At 49.9% G+C, this 21,627-nt stretch overlaps 1 protein-coding gene across 1 annotated transcript in view; it reads left to right on the top strand.

The window, feature by feature from the left end:
- NOL4L (nucleolar protein 4 like) overlaps window positions 1-21,627 on the top strand; it is a 114,313-nt gene that overhangs the window by 19,162 nt on the left and 73,524 nt on the right. Inside the window, exons 2-4 of the mRNA XM_014570850.2 lie at window positions 6,111-6,266; window positions 9,936-10,047; window positions 20,945-21,054. Of these exons, the coding sequence (XP_014426336.2) occupies window positions 6,111-6,266; window positions 9,936-10,047; window positions 20,945-21,054 (378 nt within the window). The remainder of the gene's footprint in view (window positions 1-6,110; window positions 6,267-9,935; window positions 10,048-20,944; window positions 21,055-21,627) is intronic.

The following is a 21,627-nucleotide window of genomic DNA, read 5'->3' on the forward strand; positions in this document are numbered from 1 at the left end:
GTAGGAAGAAACCGACCCCGATGGAAACCAGGGGAATCAGGAAACCCCGTGTGTGCAATGTCTCAGAAGCCACACACAGAACCCCTACGGGCTGCAGGTTGCCCACCACGGCTGTCAGGGGCAGTGCTATAAAATAGGAAAAAGGGATGCTGGTCCTATAAGAGGAGAGAGAGGGAGGAAGAGCATGGGCCTCAGGAAGGGAGAGGGCAGGCTTGGGGCCAAAGGCATGGGCTCTGTGTAGAGGACAGGGAGAAAAAGCGCACACTGGTCTGGAAAGGTGGCAGATGGACCATGGGCCATCAAAGGGGGGAAAGAAAGTGCGGGTGCAAAGACACAGGCCTTGTATGGAGAGTGAGTGAGAAGTGAGCACAGGTCCCAAGAGGAGGTAACAAGGGAATGGGGCCCCACAAATGAGAAGAATAGACCTGGTTGTATGGTGATTATGCTACGGAGAGAGGACGCAGGCCCCGTGGGGAGAGAGGACAGGGATGCGAGGTCATAGACCCTGTGTGAGGGAAGATAAGTGTTGCCAGCTTTCCGGAGTTTATTGCGAGTTTTGCAATATTTGGTATTTTCTCAAATGTCACAGGATCACCTCACTCCTGGCTTAAAACTTGTGAATTCCCCCTGGTTCAAAATGACTGCCACGTCCTGTTACTTTCAAGGGGTGGGGTTGCCAACCCTCCAGGACTGACTTGTATCCAGGAATTAAAAATTCATCTTTAATTAAATATTATGTCATGCAAAGAAACCCAGGAATACGTCCAGCCCAAACTGGCAACCCTCTCAAGGGGGCTGAAGCCAAACTGCCCTCACAGCTCCCACCTACCCCTGCGCTCAATGAGATTTGAAGCCAGACTGCCTTTAGGGGTAAGATGGCTGCTGTGCTCGCATGAGGGGGCTGGAGCAGAAACTGAGGAAACAGAAGACTGTAGGGAGCAGGAATGCGCTGAAGAGGTGCAGGGGGAGGCTCAGGAAGGTGTGGAGGGATACAAAGGGCAGGGCAGACTCAGGAGAGAGCAGGGGGAGACGGTGGCAGTATAAGAAGGTGGGGAGCAGGAGGAGGCCACGGATGTCTGCATGAGGCAGGCTGAGGGGAATGTGGGAGGTGGAGGAGGAAGACTGATGGGGCAGGGTGCCGTGCAAGACAGAGGAGACTGAAGGTTTGCAGGGAAACCTGTGAGTAGGAGAGGAAGGGGAACAAAGGAATGTGGGGAACAGGAGGGAGGAGGAGGAGACTTGGGAATAGGGAGATCAGGGAGGTGCAGGAGGATCGTGAGGCCTGTAGAATAAGGGGTGGCAGAGTGAAAGTGTGAGAAGTGGGATGCTGTAGGTGACGGAGGGAAAATCAGGAGCAGGTGAATGTAGAAGGGGGATGGGACCAGGAGACTTTTGTGGGCAGAGGAGAGTGGATGATGTAGAGAGATCGGACAGCAATGACAGAGAAGGAAATGGCAGTTCCCCATCTTTTGGGGTTAGGAGTTGGCAAGTGGTCCCCCCAAGCAACTAGCAACGAAGTCAGCCTTTCTCAATGTGCACCGCAGGCTGAATTTTGTCCCTGGAGCGGACACAGACACTTGGAGGGTGAATGACTTCCCGCTGAAAGCTCGAAACAAAACAGAACAAAAAGCTAACCAGAAGGCAAATTTAATTATTTTTTTGGGGAAATAAAAAGCCTTGTGATTTTTCATTCAGTCTCATAATATGGGGGAGAGGGTTGGCACATGGTTTTGAACACCTGTGGTGAGCCATACTGGGGGTGGAGGGAAGGGGGGCGGGTGCGGGCCTCATGATGGGTAGTTTATTGTGGTGTTTGTCAGGCTCACGCTTCCCCTTGAACTTGGAAGTTAAAATATGAGTTGGTTCTAACTCTCCGTAAATTCTACAGGGATAGGCCCAATCCATCTATCTTCCATTTAGTATCCAGTGTTTTTGATACAAACAGTGTCCCATCGGGCCTCACAGAGTTAAATACGCACAGCGGCACGCAGGAAAGGGAGAGGAGCCTAGAAGTAGGGTGGAGAGTCAGCGGGGCTGACAGTGGGAAGGGATGGAGAGGAAGGCCGGTCCTGGCTGAGTGGATAGGTATAACTGGACTCTGAGTTCTGCTAGTCCATGGAGCATTTTAAAAGGCAGGAGGTCAGCTTTGAACTGGACCGTGGCATGCATGCATAGCCCCTGGTGGCACAAGGATGAGGGTTAGGATAGTTGTTTAGGGGTGGGTGTGGATGGATGTGAAGCTCATTACAGCCCCCCTTCGAACAGATTGTTTTTCGGGAAGGAGAGGTCTCCTCCTGTCAGGTCTGTTTGTGGTTTTCACACTGAGCATTTCTCCTTTGTCCCGCTGCTGTAATTATCTTCATTTGAACTTTGCATTGGGGATTGGTGGTCTGCACACCACCTCCGAAGGCCCATTCCTCAGGGAAGGAGGCACCTCTGCCCTGGATTAAAATGAAAGCCCAGAAATAAAGGACCAGAGACTGTAGGCTCTATTCCTCAAAAGCACTGTCTCAGACATGGCTTTCTTTCCTCCAAACTATTAGTGATACCATCCATACTCCTATCCCCTTTCTAAATACCCTCTGTTATGGCTACCTCTGCGTAGACCTCAGAGGGTTCCCATGGGAAGATGAGATTTATGAACTCACTTTGCCATTATGTCTGTGTGTACCTATCTATCTAGAGAGAGCATATTATACGTATAATCCATACACTGAAATCTGCACAAGAGGCCATCTTCAATGGGCAATGCCCTGTCTTACAAGACAGCATTCCCCATATAAGGACAATAAGGAAGAGTTTTAAAGTCTATTAGGAAGAAAATGATACTGGTCTATTACTAGATGGAAAGGGTAGTATTGTCAGTGACAATACAGTTAAGGCAGAAGTTTTCAATTCTGTATTTGGAGAAAAACAAATGATGTAGCTTTATAGAATACCATTCTTTCCATCCCACTAGTATCTCGGGAGGATGTCAAGAGAGTAACTGAAGTGAAGACCTTTTAAAATCAGCAGTCCCTAAACTTGCATCCAAGAGTTTTAAAAGAACTGGCCGAGGAGCCCACTGGACCATTAATGTTGATTTTCAATAAATCTTGAAACCCTGGGAAGTGCCAGAAGACATAAGAAAGATGATGTTGTGCCAATATTTACAAAGGATAAATAGGATGACCTGGGGAATTTTAGGCCTGTCAGCCTGCCATTGATCCTGAGCAAGATAAAGGAGAGGCTGATACAAGACTCGATTAATTATCTTACTGCCCTTTCATTTTTTATTAAGGTCAATCAACATGGGCTTATGGAAAAATAGATCCTGTCAAACTATCTTGATTTTTTTTACAAGATTAAAAGTTTGTTAATTATTTTAATCAGGGAATAGTATGGATCTGATATACTTCTCTTGAACTTTTGTTTAAGGCATTTGACTTGGTACCATGTGGCAATTTGATGAAAAAACTAGCATGATATAAAATTGCAGTGGCACACATTAAATAGATTAAAAGCCAGCTAACTTATAGGTCTCAGAATCAATTGTAAATGGTGAATTGTCACCTCATAGGTATGTTTCTAGAAGGGTCCCATAGAGGCTGGTTCTTGGCCCTATGTTGTTTACCATTTTTATCAACAATCTAGAAGAAAACATAAAGTCATCAACACTGATAAAGTTTGTAGTTGACCCAAAAATTGGGAGGTGGCAAATAATGCAGAGGATAGATGCTGATACTGAAATCCAGATGGCTAGGTAAGCTGAACGCAAGCAAACCATATGCATTTTAATATGGCTAAATGTAAATGTATACATCTAGGCACAAAGAATGATGGCCATGCTTCCAGGATGGGGGCTTTCTCCTGGGAAGCAGTGACTCTGAAAAAGATGTGCGGGTTACAGTGGATAATCAGTTGAACATGAGTTCACCACTGCGCGCTGTGGCCAAAAAGGATAATGTGAGTCTTGGCTGCGTAAACAGGGGAAACTGCAGTAGGAGTAGAGCTATTTTACCTCTTTATTTGGCACTGGTATGACCACTGCTGGGATACTGTGACCAGTTTTGTTCATAGAATCATAGAGCTGACAGAGACCTCAGGAGTCATCAAGTCTAGACCCTTGCCCAAGGCAGGACCAACCCAACTAAATCAACCCAGCCAGGGCTTTGTCAAGCCGAGACTTAAAAACCTCTAGGGATGGAGATTCTACCCCCTCCCTAGGGAACCCATTCCAGTGCTTCCCCACCCTCTAGGGAAATAGTTTTTCCTAATCTCCAACTTAGACCTCCCCACTGTAACTCTCCCATTGTTGTCTATAACTCAAGAAGTGTTGGAGAGGGTTTAGAGAAGAGCGACACAAAAGATTATTAAATTATTAAAAAATCTGCCTTTATAGTGATAGAGTCAAGGAGCTCAATCTATTTAGGTTCCCAAAGTTAAGGTTAAGGGGTAACTTATTACGGCCTATGAATACCTACACGGGGAACAAATATTTAATAATGGGCTCTTCCCGTTAGCAGAGAATGTTATAACATGGCTGGACAATGAAGCTAGACAAATTCAGACTGAAAACGGGGTATGAAATTTTAACAGAGTAATTAACCATTGGGACAACTTGCCAAGAGTTGAGAAGATTCTCCATCACTGACAATTTTTAAATGAAGATTGGATGCTTTTCTAAAAGATCTACTCTAGGAATTGTTTTGAGAGGGTGTTAGGGCCTGGGTTTGACAGAGGTCAGACTAGAGCAGGGCAGTCTGACTTTTTTTCAAGGTCCAAATATTGTGGTCAAACTGTAGTCAAGGTCCAGACTCCAGAGAAATAATAATGTTGAAAAAAAATGACAATTATCAGTACATAAAAAGATTTTCAGGGTCTGTTCAAAAGCGTTTGGCGGTCTGGATTGAGCCTGTGACCCGCCTATTGACTGCCCCTGGACTAAATGATCACAGTGGTTCCCTCAGGACCTGGAATCTGCAAATCCATGTTCAACACAGCCTTTTATCAGGCTGTCTCCATTGAACTGGAGGTTTTTGAAAGTCCCTCAAGTGGTTGCTTAAGAACAGGGTTCATTTTTTTGGAATATAGTAAATGTGCACGCAAGACTCGATACAAAAATAGATGTGCAACAGGATGCATAATTTGCATGTGTAATTACTGTGATTGCACATGCAAATTTGGTATCTAGACGATGAGTGATGGGTGACATCCCCCCACATCCATCCGACCCCCCCAACCTCCCGCACACCCCTAGAATAACTACTTTTACACTGGAAAAGGAGTAGTCCTATAGCAGGGTTACAGACCACAGGGCTACCCCTCTAATAGTTTTACACTAGACTAGCTGTCCCGATCAGCTCCTCCCAATATGCCTGGCTCTGGTTCTGTCTGATAGTGACATTAGCCTCTTGTGTGTTCTGAAGGATGCCTCCTCTTTTCCTGGCCCACCTTGCCAGCATGAGTTGGCACTGTTCTTGCCAGTCAGATAACAAGTACAGCACTCACCGCATTTCCCACCCACACCGGTCTCTCACCCATGCCGTGTGGCAGGATCACAGCCTCATTCTCCAGCAGCGATGGGGCTTCTAGCACTCTGCTGCCGTGTGGGAGAGTGATCTTGCAAAGGTCAGGGCAGGCTAGGAGGGTGATTGAGTTTTGTTCTTCAGGGACCTCATCCTGGCATCCCAGGGAAAGCGAGCCCTGCTAATTGGTCTGAGTCGGTGGGGGCTGCGTCTTGCCCAAGCCCCCAGCAGGGTTGCTAGAGGGAGCAAGGCCAAAGAGTTCCTTCAGCCTATTCCCAGCCTCGTGAGATTGCTCTAAATTATGAAAATGGACATTTTCAATTGGTTAAAATTCCACTCCAGACCCTTCCCTTGTTTTTGTTCTTGGCCCATTTTCACTGTCAGCTTCGGCAGCACAATAGCAGCCGCCGCCATTGCCCTGGCTCTGAGAGGAACCTCCCCGGGGCACTGTTTAATTTATCCCCCCCCAGCCGGTGTGCTCAAGGCAGCTCAGGGTTGGAACACTGTGCCTGTCCCCCCCTCCAGCCGCATTCGCCCGAGGCCCATCTCATCACCCCTGTCACCCATCACTGATACTAACTCAACTTGCCTGCGCTCTTGTAGGGGGCAGATGGACTGTCGGAGCCCGAGGGCATCTCTCTGAAACGCGTGGCTGTGGTGGAAGATTTCTTTGACATCATCTACTCGATGCATGTGGAGAACTCGGCAGAGCCAGGCAAAGCACCCAAACATGCCGGGCAGAAGAAAACCTATCGAGCGGTGAGACCTCCTCCTGTGTTGCCCTGACAGCCGGGGGGGGGGGGGGGCGCAGAGCCAAAGGGGAAAGGCCCCCTGCACGAGAAGGAGGAATGGGTCTGAGGTGGGGGAGAGCGCGCCCAAGTGAGAGGGCTGGCAGTGGGTGCCTGTGGTGGGGTGTGAAAGAACGGGATAAAGACACAGCCGCGGTGGTGAGGGGGCAGGAAAGGTGGGTGAGGGTAGGGGGGCAAGTGTGCAGCAGCTGGGAGGGGGACAGCTGAAAAGGAGCACACAAACACAACTCTACACGTGCTCAGTGAAAAACACCTCGGATGGCTTCGACCCTTTCCTCATCCTGAAGCGTTACTCAGGCGAGAGGGGATGTTTACCCACCCATTGTATCCCCTGCCCTACGCCATCTGCCTCTCTTCCCCCCTGCGCGGCGGAGAAACGCACGATTTCCGATCCGCGGCGGAAGGAAAGCACGCAGCCAGAGCCGCGATTGGGAGCCTGCTGTTCTCCTCCCAGCTCCGACTCGCTGGGTGGCCACGGGGCCATCACCCTGAGCGTGGTGCATTTCCACAGGCCCGTCTAGGCATCCTGCAGCCAGGGGCTGAGACCCGGAATGGATTTGTCCAGAAGAGTGTTCAGTGACGGTTACTATTTCTCCTGTCTCTCCATAGTCTTTCAGCGCAAGCGTTGGTGTCCCGTTCCTTTAGACGGGGCGCTGAATTTTACTCTCCATGTTCCTGCTGCTGTATTGAATCCTGACAGCCCGAGCACCTGCCCTCTTGGCAACCCCCCCCCTTGCTAGAACTAGCCCTACAACTCATGCTCGAGACTCTCCTGAGCCGGACATGCTGCCCCGGTCCCTGCAATGCGCCCGGCTGCTGCTTGGGCTCATGCAGGTCTCGGCATGCTCCTTGAGTCCCCACAGGGATGCAGGCTGCTGAGTAGGCGCCTGTCCCTGCTCCAGACTGCAGACTCCACAGGGCTCTGCACACCGCTGGCATGCCTGCCGTGGAGCCCAGACCCCTGCAGGCACCAGCGTGCCGCCGGAGCCCCTGCGGGGGAGCGGAGAGCCCTGTGCACATCTCCTGGCCCCACTGCGTGTGTCCCTGCAGCGTGACTGCGGACAGCCATTCTCTCTAGCTGGAGGCAGACGACCTCTCCGTCACTAAGGAGGGCGACTCCACCAGCATGATCGCAATTCAGAAACTTTCCACTCATTTCCACCCTCCCCTGGTTCCTTCAATTCAGTTCTCTGGAGTACTAATCTGTGCACTGCACAGCCTCAGGGGACCAGACTGGATCCGTCTGTTTTCCCAGGCCTGCTAACAGCCCTCAGATAGCTCCAGGCCCCACCCCTCCCATTCCCTCCTGAGTTGAGATCATCACATTAACAGTGCGTATCCCCTCCTGGCCTGGCAGGACTTGACGGTCTGTCCTCCCTCGTGCCCCCTCACGCTGCCCTAGAATTCATTGGCTGGCAGGTTTGGAGTGTGACATCCTTTGCATTAAATACAGCTTCAGCTCCTGGTGGCTTGAGGCACACAGGGGTTCTGTCCGGATGGGCAACTCTAGAAGATTCAGTGTGTCCCCTGCTATTTCTCCCTCTCTCCACCATCCCTAATCAGAGAGTCACTGGAGAGTTTGCCCTTGTCCGTGACCTCCAGAGAGAGGCAATCAGAAAGGGAATTTGGATGGGAGATAACTCATCAAGGGAGCTGTCTGCTCTGCAGAGCATCAAATCAGCTGAGAAATAACAATGGTATCACTAAAATTAGCTGAAATTTGCAGCCGACACCGTGGGGCAGCTGGAGCGAATGAGATGTGGGAACTGGCCGTAGTCCTACGGATATGGCTACGGGGCAGTTCATAGTACAGTCGAGGTTCTCATGTTCACCAGCAGAATCCTTCACATGCCTGGTTTTTCAGTCCTTTTGCGGAGTGTTCCTGATGGCCGAATGTGGACAGACGTCTCACCGACACCTTGAAAAGCAAAGACGCCTTTGGAGCAAGATGGGCCTTTGTCTAGAGAGGCTGAGGGAAAATCCCATGCCATCCAGATTCTGCCTCCCCCATCTGAAGCCTGGGGCAAGATCCCTCTTTGAACTTTCCACCCAACTATTGGCATGCATGTAAAACTGGGGTTATGCTGCCACTTAGTGGAGATAAATGTCCCTTCCCCGTGACAACATTCGCCTCAGAAATCCATTTTAATCATTGCCAGCCAAAAGCTCGCCCCATTGCTCCAGAAAAGACCTCTTTTTCAACGTGTTCACATGGCAACCTTCTCACCTTACTTACGGGATAGACCATAATTGGATTTTTAAGTGGTTGGAAGTGCTGTTGGAGCCATGTTGGTCCCAGAATACGAGAGACAAAGAAGGGGAGGAAATATATTTTATTGGGCCAGTTTCTGTGGGTGAAAGAGACAGGCTTTCGAGCTTACACGGAGCTCTTCCGTTTGGACCTTGTCTCTCGTACCCACAGAAATTGGTCCAGAAAAAGATTTCACCTCACCCATCTTATCTTTCTGGATTTTCCATAGCAAAACAAAATGGAAGGGGTGCTTCTATTGGTTAGCGCATGAGCGTAGAAGCCAGGACTTCCTGGGTTCTCTTCCTGACTCTGCTACTCCCTTGCTAGGCCATCTCACTTCGACTAAACAGGGAAGGTCATTAACCTTTGGAACAGCCTCTCCAAGGAGGTGGTGAATTCTCAATCTCCTGCTACCTTCACATCAAAATTGAATGCCTTTCTGGAAGAGATGCTGTAGTCAAACAGAAGTTAATGGGCTTGATACAAGGGTAACTTGGTGAAACTCTTTGGTCTGTGTGTGATTCAGAACAGCCATGGCTCTGGCCTTAAAATTTAGCAAAATTTCAAACATAGTGTCTTGATTTTCAGAGATGCAGAGCCACCTTCTGCATCTCAATCAGAACAGTGAGTGCCCACCAACACAATCAGGCTGCATGTTTGGATGCCTCAATATGCATCTAGGAACTAAACTTTTAAGCACCAATGTTTGCAAAAATTGGCCTTAGCTTTTCTTATTTGTAAAAGAGGGGTAACTCTTACCTTCCTCATAAAGGTGTTGAGAAAATTAATTCATTAATATTTGTAAAAGTGCTTTCCATTCCCTGGATAAAATGGGTCATAGAAATACAACGTGTTATTAATAAAAACTGATTTTCAGCGTGGAAAAGACAGAACTTCTCTCTAAAAGAGTAACGGAGTCTTCCAGTTACCGGTGTACTGGTAATGAACAGTGCAAACAGAACAAGAACCACAGAGACCTCACTCTCTCCCTGAGTTTTTAAGAACATACAGCTACACTGTTCTCAGCCTTTCCTGCGAGGAGCGATTGCAGGAGATGGCGTAGGAGCAGTATGGGAAGTCCAGAGGTCTGATCTTGTCATCTGGGGCCACGATTTGCCTTGTTCTGTGACATGCGGAGCACCCTCTGAGAGGTGCTGTGCTCTGCCAGCTACCATGAGGCTGATCAGGACACGGTGTGCGCTTCACAGGGGCGGGGCCAAAAGGAGTATCTCACCCAGAACAAATACCGTTCTTTCCTATGCCGAGCAAGGCGAAGTGGGACAAACCTGTGCTCACGGGTGTCGGTGGTTCTGCGGGTTAAACAGTCTCTCTTCTCTCGGATACACAGACCTCTCCTTGTTTCCCCAGATTGCAGAGACCTATGCTTTCCTTCCAAGAGAAGCTGTGACCAGGTTCCTGATGAGCTGCACGGAGTGCCAGAAGAGGATGCATTTTAACTCCAATGGCCTGGAGCCCAAAGGTAAACGCAAATGGGTTCTGCCAGCATAGATGACTCTATGCCAGCGGTTCTCAAAGCTTGATCCCCGTCACCCCCTGGGGGGAAAGGAGGGCAAAGCCAAAACCTGACCCCCAAGGAATAAGGCGTCAGCCTCCCGAGCCTGGGATTGTGGTTCTAGCTCCACCCCACGTCCCTAGAGCAGGTGGGCAGCCAGGGCTGGAGATGGCATCTGCTGAAGGCAGGGAGTCTAAGGCATCGGCTGACGCCTTGTCACTCGGAGGTGAAGGCCTCAAGTGTTGGTTTCAGCGCCGGGCCTCAGCCACTCTAACGCCAGCCCTGGCGACCCCATTGAAAAGGGGTCCCGGCCCATGGTTTGAGAACGGCTGCTCTAGGCATTTCATGTTGAAATGCAGCCATTGAACGGCTCTTGGGATGCTGCGCATTTAGCAATGGTGTTTCTTTGCCAAATGGATTTAATTACCTATATGAATATATTAATATATTAAAACTGAGCTAACGGTGCAAAAATAACCCCCTGTTCGTGTTTTCTGCTCCTTGGTGTTGCTGTTTGCCTTTTCTCAAATGGGACAAGCACAACAGACTAGTCGGTTCCATGTTGCTTCTGGTCAGTGTCCCTTTCCGATTCTCCGGCATTAGCCCCATGCCCCCATGTCTGGGTCAGAACGACTGCAGATATTTCTGTTGGTGTGAGATTTTTGCAAAGGTAAAACTTCTATTTCTGAGCAAGTTTGAGCTTAAATTTCCTCCCTACACTCTTCATGCTGTAACGAAAGCTATGGAGTAAGTTTGAATAGCTGAAGTTTCCGATAATAAAGTACGTTGTAGACCTGCAGGCTGTGAACCTATCCTGGATAATGGAGAGTTTGGATCATTACAATTATGCTCCATCACTAAGTACACCAAAGTATCTCCACGACTCCGGTGTTTAGTTTCATTATCCTTCCTTTGTAAACCTATCTGCAGTAACCGCCCCTACACCTTCACATACACCCCTGCCCGCCTTACACCTTCACATACACCCCTGCCCGTGCAGGAGTGGAGAAGAGTGGCTGCTCTGCAGGGGGAGGGGGAGGGGAGCTGCACTCAATGGGGGTGGGGGCAGGAGCAGGGATCGGGCCCACCCTGGCACTCACCAGCAGCCGGAAGTCCAACGACCCAGCCTCAACCTGCTCCGCTCCCTTGATTCCCAGCTCCGTTGCTTGAGGACGGGGCTTAGAGGAAGGCATGGAATTGCCCCCACATCCACCAGCAGCAGGGGGAAGTGCAGGGATGCAGCTGGGATCTGTCGGAGTGGGCTGGGGCCGGTCACTCTACATCCCACAGCTGCCGGAGAGAGAGGGATGGGACCTTCCCCCTGTGACTGACTCCAGGCCTCCTGTTAATCCCCCAGGCTGCATTGTTCAGGGGAGGAAGCTCAGAGGAAGGGGGTGGAATGGGGGCAGGGAGTGGGTGGAGCATGGGCAGGAAGAGGCGGGGCAAAGCAGGCACGGGGGACTCTCTCTCGAGATCTTAGAGTCATTGGGTGTGTCTAGATTACACCTCTCTGTCGTCAGTGAGATGTAGATTAGGCATGTCGAAATTGCTAATGAAGCAGGGATTTAAATATCCTGTGCTTCATTAGCATAAACATGGACACCACTTTTTTCTCGAAACACAGCTTTTTTGAATAAAACCGGCAGTCTAGATGCAGATCTGTCGAAAATAAACCCTTTTTCAACAGCTCCCGTAAACCTCATTTTTTGAGGAATACAGGATCTGTCGAAAAAGGGTTTATTTTTGACAGATCCGCATCCAGACTGCCGTTTTTTTTCCCGAAAAGTCTCTGTTTCGAAAAAAAGCGGTGGCCATGTTTATGCTAATGAAGTGCAGGATATTTAAATCCCTGCTTCATTAGCAATTTCGATGTGCCTAAACTACAGCTTTCTGTTGACAAAGAGGTGTAGTCTAGACATAGCTATTGTGGATAGTTCTCTGAAAACATCCACTCAGTGTGCAGCGGCAGTCAAAAAAGCAAACAGAATGTTGGGAAACATTAAAAAAGGGATGGAGAATAAAACAGAGAACCTCTTATTGCCTCTATATAAAACCATGGGACGCTCCCATCTTGAATACTGCGTACAGATGTGGTTGTCTCATCTCAGAAAAGATATATTAGCACTGGAAAAGGTTCAGAAAAGGGCAACAAAAATGATGAGGGGTTTGGAACGGGTCCCATATGAAGAGAGATTAAAAAGACTGGGAATGTTCAGCTTAGAAAAGAGGAGACTAAGGGGGGGTATGATAGAGGTCTATAAAATCATGACTGGTGTGGAGAAAGTGACTAAGGAAAAGTTATTTACTTTTCCTAAGAACTAGGAGTCACTCAATGAAATGAATAGGTAGCAGGTTTTAAACAAACAATAGGAAGTTTTTCTTCACACAGCTCACGGTTGGTCTGTGGAACTCCTCGCCAGTGGAGGTTGTGAAGACCAGGACTTTAACAGGGTTCAAAAAATAACGGGATAAATTCATGGAGGTTAGGTCCATCAATGGTGATTAGCCAGGATGGGTAGGGATGTTGTTCCTAGCCTCTTTCAGAGGCTAGGAATGGATGACGGGAGCGGAATTGCTTGATGATTCCCTGTTCTGTTCAGTCCCTCTGGGGCACCTGGCACTGGCCGCTGTGGGCAGACAGGACACTGGGCTGGACGGTCCTTTGGTCTGACCCAGCCTGGCCGTTCTTCTGTGTCATATTTATTCACAGCTAGTTATTGAAAACCATTATGGTAAGTATATTTCCTTGAAATTGTCCCAGATAAGTATAAGACTTTTATTAGCCTCTGCTTCATTTCTGCAGCATATGCGTATGTTGCTGATTAAGTCTCAGGTCTGGATGCACAAAAGTGCTTGGGTGCCTAGAAAAATCACAGAACGTGCCGCCAATCACAAAGCCAGAGTTAGGCACCTAGGCTGCTTTTCCAGTGAGGGTTTGGACTGCCATTCAGGCTGCAGGCAGCCTAAGCTAGACAAGGAGAGATTCTGCCTCTTAGGGGGGACTAAGCACCACCCCACCCTGGGAGATTCAGGGAGGGACTTATCTCTGCTAGCAAGTGAAGCCCTCTTTGGAGTTGGGGCTTTTGCTGGAGGTCAGGGTTTGGAGGGGAGACGGCGCTCCCCCGTCACTTTTAGCCCAGTGATGGGCCATTCACTTAAGATGTGGGAGATCCCAGTTCAAGTTTCCTCTCCGTCCAATAGGAAGCAGGGATTAGAGTGCTCTGATCATTTGGCTCTAGAGTCGTCTGATAAGGGTCCTCGAGACCCAATTCATAGCACTTGGATAACAGCTGACACCAGCCTACCTGTCTGTCCCACCACTGAGATGGACCATGACCCTGTTCTCCCAGGCCCTTAATTGAACAGGACGTGGCTGTTTCAGAGCCTGTCTTCTCCCTAATCTCCTGAAGCAGCTGTGCTTCCCAGAGACCATGGAGCAGCACAGACAGGCTGGGATTCCGGCCACACGGTACTGGGTGCTAAACATCCTCAGTGGCTGAATCCCGGCTCTGGAACTTGTGGTCAGAAGAGACTAGACTGAGCCAAAGCCTGACCGTCTTGATCAAAGTGTAACAGAGACCTTTTCAATAAAGGCTTCCCTCCAAATCAATGCTCTTAACACATAAACGCAGCAGACAAAAAATCTTTCACGCCGCTCCTTAGCTGGGCGGGGGGAGGGAGAAGGAAAGAGATGAATGCCTTTCTGTTCCATGCTCTTCTCTTGAATTGTGTGCAGCGCACAGGGCCTGCCTAGAAACCTACAAAAATGGGTGGATTAGATTAGCGCTTAGCAAGAACACTGGCTAATTCCACTATTTATTTATGTGGGAATGTATTGCAGTGGATCGCACTGGCATTGGATGGAAGATTACACATCCACATATCAAATGGAACTCACAACAGGGTGCAAAACTCTGAACCCTCCTATCCAATCGCCACCTGCATCATTTGTCAGACAAATCTCACCTCGCTGCATTCCCGATCAGAAAAATCCCTACGTCCACGGATCTTGCGCTGAACTCTGCCGGGCACCAACTTGTCTTGCTCCTACCAAACTCGGAACAGCATTGGGCCTCATCATAATCTCAGAAATGCTGGTGTAAATAAGTCAATCCACTGGAGCTACGGAGAGTGGGAGTTAGGATCAGGCCAGTTCCAGTCTAAACAATTCTTCCTGCTTTAGGGCATGGGGGGAGTTATATAAAACACTGTCATAATATTTTAATGAGGAGAAATACACTAATGGCGTAAACCACTCCCGCAGCCCTCTGGTAAGATGCAGCATGCTGGGCTACACAATGTGGATTCCTATGGGGCTTCTTAAAATAAGGTTTCCCTCATCTTTTATTACTCCATACTTTGGCTTGGGAAAACAATCTTTGTTTCAGATTCTTATCTGAGTCACAATCAAGTAAATGTAAATGAAGTTCATGGGATTATTCCAGATTTACCCCAACTGATGGGTGAATCTGACGGTCAGAGTTCATCTCTTCCTGCTGCTTATTCACCATTTGATGACATCACCCCCCATGTGTGGGACTGCTTTAATGATTTCTGCACCCAGTTGTGATGTGGAAGATGGAAGCCAGGCTGGAAGTAAGGAACAAGCTAGGAGAAACAGTGGTTGCCAGCTGGCTCTACAGAGACAGGGAGCCTCAGGGGAGGCCACTGTTGGCCCTCAAACAGGGATCCTTGAAGGTCAGCTGATGTCAACTTGATCCTCTTTAACCCCTGAATAGCAGGGGTCTTTGGAAAGAAGGTGCTGTTAGTCCCTTCTCCCGCTCAGATCACAGCGGTTCTTGGGTAAAAGCCACTGCAGACGCACCCTCGTCCTTCTCGATTCATGCCACTGAGATAGTCCAAGGGCACAGAGTGATGTTCCCAAACTGCCAGCCCGCTGGGTCAGACAGAAGAAGTCTTCAAGGTCCAGCTGCTTTCAGGCTGCTTCCTCTCGCCAGCTGCAAAGGCTTCTGGAGGGCAGAGTGTTTGTCATTAGCAGCTCGCTTCCTCTGCGTACATTAGGTTAGCAGAACAGTTAGGGAAGAGAGAGCCCCAGAATACCAAAAAACCTTTTGTGTGTGCAGCCCTTGGGGGAACTCCAGAAACCAGCCCCCTGAGAACGAAGAACAGATGAATCCTAGACTGCAGCTGACCTGCTACACTCACTCCTTATTAACGAAGGGTTATATTCTTGCATTTGGATCCAAGTATCAGGAGTTCGGCTAGTTTTGAGTCCAGTGAAAGAAAGGCAGAAAGACAGACCCTCCATATTTGTAGGATGACTTTTTACAGAAAGTTAGAAGCTGTGTTGTGTTTTAATAGAGACATGGTAGGAGAAGACCAAAGCAAAGCAATGTACTAGAAAAAAACTCACCAGTAGTAGAAGTAGTGCTATGGAGAGTAGGATCATTAGACACTAGACCATGGGTTCCCAAACTGGGGAGCATGCCCCCCTGGGGGGGCGTGAAGAAATTCCTAGGGGAGCGTGAGGCGACCCAGCCCCTCTCTCCACCTAAGTTTTGCTGCTATTTTTTTTTTCGGCCCTGGTCAGTTTCTTCTCTTTTTTTTTTTCTCAACAAGTTTTGTTGCTATTGGGGGGTGGGGCATGCGGGTTTCTCAAAAATCAAAAAGGGGGTGTGGTGCCGAAAAGTTTGGGAACCATTGCACTAGAGGGTGAAAAGACACGCTAGGCTACTTCGTCCATCCCCCTTCCAATGCAGGAATGCTTTGTCCAGACTAGTTTTACACACCCCAGAGTGATGCAGTTTGCACCACATCTCTTAGGGACACTGTGCCGGAGTCTAACAGCCTTTCTGCCTCCCCCCGCTAGCCTCCGGTGTCTGATAGTCAGCATTTCATCCTGTTGTTCTTACTGGAACCCTAGTTACACCGGGATTGTGCCCAAGCACAGGGAATCCACACTCGGGGCGCTACACGGCCCCGCTCCTCCTGCATCTCCACGAGTCGGAGTGGAAGACAGGCGCGGGTCTGTCCAGATCCACTAACCCCTGATCGCTGCAGAGCAGGAATGCCAGGGCAGCAAAGGCTACTCGCTTGGGGGCTCAGCAGCGGCTGTGAAGACCCCTGGAGGGGGAGGTTGTTCTCTTGTCACCTCACACAGGTGGTGAGTTGCACCACAGGGGACAACACTGCTTTTGCCACTGGGTGTGCGTCTCACTGTGGGTTGGCGCCCCCTTCTGGAGATTAGTGTACCCGGTTCAGTGCCCTGTTCCTGTCTCCCACCCTTGCAACTCTCCTCTCGCTGGCCGAGTCGCCGTACGAGTGCAACCTGACTCGGCCCCCGCACCAGCATCCGGCAGTTCTCCTGCTCACTGCCCTGTGTTGCGCCCACAGTGATGCCGGCCATCTTCCTATTCGCTGCCTTTAGCAGCGCCAGCCTGCGGAGGTTGCTAGGGAAACCCAGGCCCACCCTCTGCTCTGGGTTCCAGGCCAGAGTCCTACAGGGAGCAGCTGGTCAGGGACTTCACCAGCCTTCTTGCTCTTGCCCCTGGACAACTGCCCACCATGTTCCTTTAAACTTCTTTTTCATCAGCCTCCCTAGTCACCCCCCTCGCTCTCTTAGGCCTACTATGTACCCCGTCCTGATGGGCCCTGGCATGCCTGCCTTCTCCCTTGCCTCAGGGAGAGAGACTGCAGGCCACTAGACACCCCCTGGTCCCTCACAAGTGAACTTCCTTCTCATTAGCAACCTCCACTCGGCCTGTGTCCCCTGTTTGCAGCTTAATTGGCTGCTTGGGTCTCTCTGGCCTAATTCAGCTCTTCCAGGGTGTGGGTTGGGTTGCCATGTGTCTGGCATTGTACCGGACAGTCCGGTATTTGTGCGCTCTGTCCGGTAAAAATAATCAGACAGTACTGGACATGTGCAATGTCCGGTATTTTTGGATTTTTCCGGCTGTGCACCGGACGGAAGCCTAGCATGGGTGGGGGGAGCGGCTGGGAGTCCCAGCTGGGAGGCGGGGCCGCGATTGCTGCCGGGAGCCCTCGGTTGAGTGTGAGGAGGGGAAGCCTCCTCCTCACTCGTGTGTTGCCGGGAGCCTGCGCGGGACAGGCAGTGCCCCAGGATCTGCAAGTGCCCAGGTCAGTCCTGCTCCCCGCTGGCCGATTTGCTTACCCTCTGCTCCCTTCCCATTCAGTTCTCCCCCACTTCCCCTCCTGATCTCCCCTGGCCAGCGCCGCTGCACCCTCCCCCGCCAGCTCTGCTTCCCGCCCCCCCTTCCTCTGGCCCCCCCTTCCTCCTGGCCAGCCCTGCGGCCCCTGACACCACCCCCTGCTCTGCTTTTCTTCCCCCTGCCCCCGGCCAGCCCCGCCCTCCTCCTGGCCGGTCCCTTCCCCCCTCCCTGCCCATGATCAAGTGTGTCCGGTTTTTTGGGGGCATCTACCTGGTAACCCTAGGTGTGGGGACTGTACTTCATCACCAGTTCTATAGCCACTGTAAGCCCACCATGCTTCATTCGCTCCATGCACCCGTCCTCTTTTCTTAAAACTGGATTCAGTGAGTCCGACAACTGAGGTCCGCTCTTGGGAAGACAAAACCCCCTAGCTAGATGCAGTGGCCACACCCAGAGGCAAGTGCAGGCTTTCTTTCTTCCCCGAAGAAGTCACTGCTCTTCCCCCCTTCCTCTTAGATGCTGTCGTCCCTTCTACAATCGGGTCCGGGCATGACATCGAGAGGCTGCAAGCTCAGCCATCCTGGGTGCTCTTCCTATTTGTCATTTGCCGAGTCCAGCTCTGGAGCAAGGGGCATTTTGCAGGAACTCCAGTCAGATGCCTGAGCATTGCGCATGGAGCCCGTTGCGGTCATAGGTTTCATTAATGCTGCTTGAGACAGTGCCGAGACCAGCTTTTAGGCTGCTGATGTATTGATATGAACCTTACAAGGCTCCGAATTGGGTTTCGTCCCATTTGGCAAAGACAGGCTGGTATGTTTTAGGGATGTAATAGTGTAATTGATTAACCAGTTCACCGATAAGCAAAAGCTTATCGTTAACGCTATATATAGACTATACACACTCCCCCCCTTGCCAGTACATTTTTGAGCAGGCTGGACAGCAGCCTGGCTTAGTCCCGTCTTGTACCGGGTCTGGGACCTACCCTTGCTGCGGCTCTGCATTTAAAGTGTATTAGGAGCCAGGCAGGCAGCCTGCCTGTCTCAGGTCCAGGAGCTCAGACCCACCCCCTGGACAAGGGCTGTTGCAACCTCACACTGATACCTCTGTATCAGTGTGGGGTGACAAGCAGCCGGTCTGCAAGGGGAGCTGGTTTTTAAACTGGCTTCCTTTGCAGACCAGTTCTCACCTGGCACCCTGTGCTGGTGCCTCTGATGCAGAAGCAGCAGTGCAGAGTGGTAGGGAGCACCTCAGGAGTGGGGTGCTACTAGCTCCGCCCCCAGAGACTATAGAATCGTTGAGTAACCGATAAGAATTCATGAGGTTAATTGACTATTCAATTAACCAGTATTTAATATTCCTAATATGTTCCCCTGGGAGCATGCTCCCTTGTCCTGTGACCAGTTTGTAGGAGCCCTTCCTGCGCTGGGCTTTTAGCAGGTTTTGTGTCACTAATTTACATCCCACATAGGCTAATTGGTTATTTTGTGTGCTTATGATGTGCAGTCTCAGAAATGTTAATTAATGTCTGGACCAACACCTGGGAAAGAGAAGGGCATCAGCCAACTATATAAAAAGAACATACAGTATTTCATACAAATAGGCTTTGGGACCATAGCTGCTCTCCCATCAGTTGGCTGCTGCCCCGAGTGCATTCCTGGATTGTGTCTGTTTCTCACATTGAGGGCTAGTTCCCGAGACATGTAAGTGGCAAGGGCAGGTGGAGTGGTATATGGGAGAGACTGGGGTGGGGCAACATTGTTTAGTCTTGTCCCAGTGCAGCTGGAAGGATAAAACCATCCCGGAAACGCTTTCAAATCTCCGAGGCTGTGTCTACACTGGCGCGATCTCGCGCAAAAGCAGCTGCTCTTGCGCAAAAACTTGCTGCCTGTCTGCACTGGCCAGGTGTTTTTGCGCAAGTAAACTGACGTTCTAATGTATAAGATCAGGGCTTCTTGCGCGAGAACTCTGCCGCTGCCGCTCAGGAAGAAGCCCTTTTGTGCAAGAGCTCTTCCAGAAGAGGCCAGTGTAGACGGGCAACATGAATTTCTTGCGCAAGAAAGCCCTATGGTTAAAATGGCCATCAGAGCTTTCTTGCACAAGAGAGAGTCTACACTGGCATGGATGCTCTTGCACAAAAGCACATCTCTTGTGCAAAAGCACAGCTCTTGTGCAAAAGCACATGCCAGTGTAGACACTCTCTTGTGGAAGAGTTTTTGCACAAGAAATCTTCCGCAAAAGAGTTCTTGCGCAAGAAGCTGCCAGTGTAGACGTAGCCAAAGCGTTTCCCCTGCATGTTAGCTGGAACATCTCTGAGATCATGACATTTTGGAGAGGCAGAAAGCTTTTGAAAGTCAAGCCCATGCTTTGGCTTGAGGTTTTTACAAAGTTGGCTATAGAGCATTTTGTGACCAGGAAGGATTTCTATGAGCTGGAGAGGGGGAGCTTTTCAGTTCCTCTCGCAATTGTAGCAAAGTCATCTGCATTATCTGGGATCACTTGCTCCCCCGGGCTCACTGTGCCCCAAAGCCCACATATTACAGTTTAGCTTACAGGGTGTCATGTGGTTGCATAGAAAGTAGAGATGTAAAATCCCGCTTCATTGGTTAACTGGTTAAATAGGGAAGAGCGTGGGTAGGAGGACCAATGCAGCCCGAATGGACACTGTGTTGCAGATGGGCTCTGTGGGGGTGGAGCAGCACCCTTCTTGTGATGGGCAGATGGCTGCTTCAGGCCCCCACTGGTTAACTGTTACCTGGTAAAACTAATTAACGTCCCTAATTAGAAAGCTGTCAACAGGGACAGTTTGAGATAAATGAACAAATAGGTTATTTTAATGATCTCATTGAAACACAGTCTCCATCACAAGAGGGAGATACCTCCAACTCTCCCTTAACACTCACCCCAAAATGAAGGCATCTCCATGAGACGGGGTGCGACTTTGCAGCCCTTCCACAGGCTAAAACAATCCTGGTTGCTGTGGAACGCTCTCTGCGTTCCCTTGGGACAGACGTGGCTTGGAACCCTCTGGTGAGATGTTTCCTCCTGTGTTTAATGTTTAGTCACCCAAATGAAAAATGTTACATGATGGGTAACATTTTCCTCGTGGGGCGGTTCCTTTGCAATGAAAGGGAATTGCCTTCAGGGTGGGGCCTTTAAGCAATATGTAGCACAGGGGGCCTACATACTGAGTGGGGGCTTTGGAGGGTTACTACAATACTCACGGGCTACGTCTAGACTGGCATGCTTTTCCGGAAATGCTTTTAACGGAAAAGTTTTCTGTTAAAAGCATTTTCGGAACAGAGCGTCTAGATTGGCACGGACGCTTTTCCGTAAAAGCACTTTTTGCGGAAAAACGTCCGTGCCAATCTAGACGCGCTTTTCCACAAAAAAGCCCCGATCGCCATTTTCGCAATTGGGGCTTTTTTGCGGAAAACAAATCTGAGCTGTCTACGCTGGCCCTCTTGCGCAAAAGATTTGCGCAAAAGGGACTTTTGCCTGAACGGGAGCAGCATAGTATTTCCGCAAGAAGCACTGATTTCTTACAGCAGGAAGTCAGTGCTTTTGCGGAAATTCAAGTGGCCAGTGTAGACAACTGGCAAATTTTTCCAGAAAAGCGGCTGTTTTTCCAGAAAAACTGGCCAGTCTAGACACAGCCACGGTGGTTATACAGTGTCAGGACTGCGCCTCAGCGCTCCCCCTCTAAAAGGAGCTTCCCTTTTGTTTTTTCACTTCAGAAAATGAGCCACCCTCCTCTTTGGTCTCTGGAATCATTGACTACAACATGCCTCTCACCTCCACCTATCTGAAGCAAATGAAGCTGCGGGTGATGAATTCCCAGGAGCAGGTGAGTGTCTTTCTTCCCGGATGGGAGTCTGTCTGGGCAGCACCGGGTGCAGAGCAGATTTCTGAGTAGGCTGAATGGCTGACACGTGGCACCGCAGAACAGCAAAGGCCAGATTTTCGCAGGGACAGTTTTGCACGTGTCCAGCTTACATGCATGTGCAGGTTGGGAATTGCACAAGTGCAGCGAGTGTTGTGCTGTGTAGGTTGTGTCCACACAGCATTTTGCTAAAAAATCCATGCAAGATTTTTGCAGAAAGGGCAGGGGAGAGGAAGAGAAATGCATTCAGGGCAGTTTTTGTTCATTACAGTTCACATGTTCCTTGGTCATAGGGTGGTTTTGAGTGAAATTAGCGTACAGGTATCCATGATGACGAGGAATGTATTTCTCTGCCACCTTCCAAACTGCTTAAGGACTTTAGCGGATCGGGGCTGATCCCCAGGCATTGCTTCTGTTGCTCGGATGTTTGCTTTTCGGGAGTTCTTCAGCCTCTTGCTGGAGGGTCAGCTCCAGTCACTTCCTTCCTGTCTCCAGCTGGGAAGAGGCTCAGCTGCTTGGTGACAATATTGTGCCTCT

Source organism: Pelodiscus sinensis, chromosome 18, assembly GCF_049634645.1.
Source record: "Pelodiscus sinensis isolate JC-2024 chromosome 18, ASM4963464v1, whole genome shotgun sequence".
NCBI lineage: Eukaryota > Metazoa > Chordata > Testudines > Trionychidae > Pelodiscus > Pelodiscus sinensis.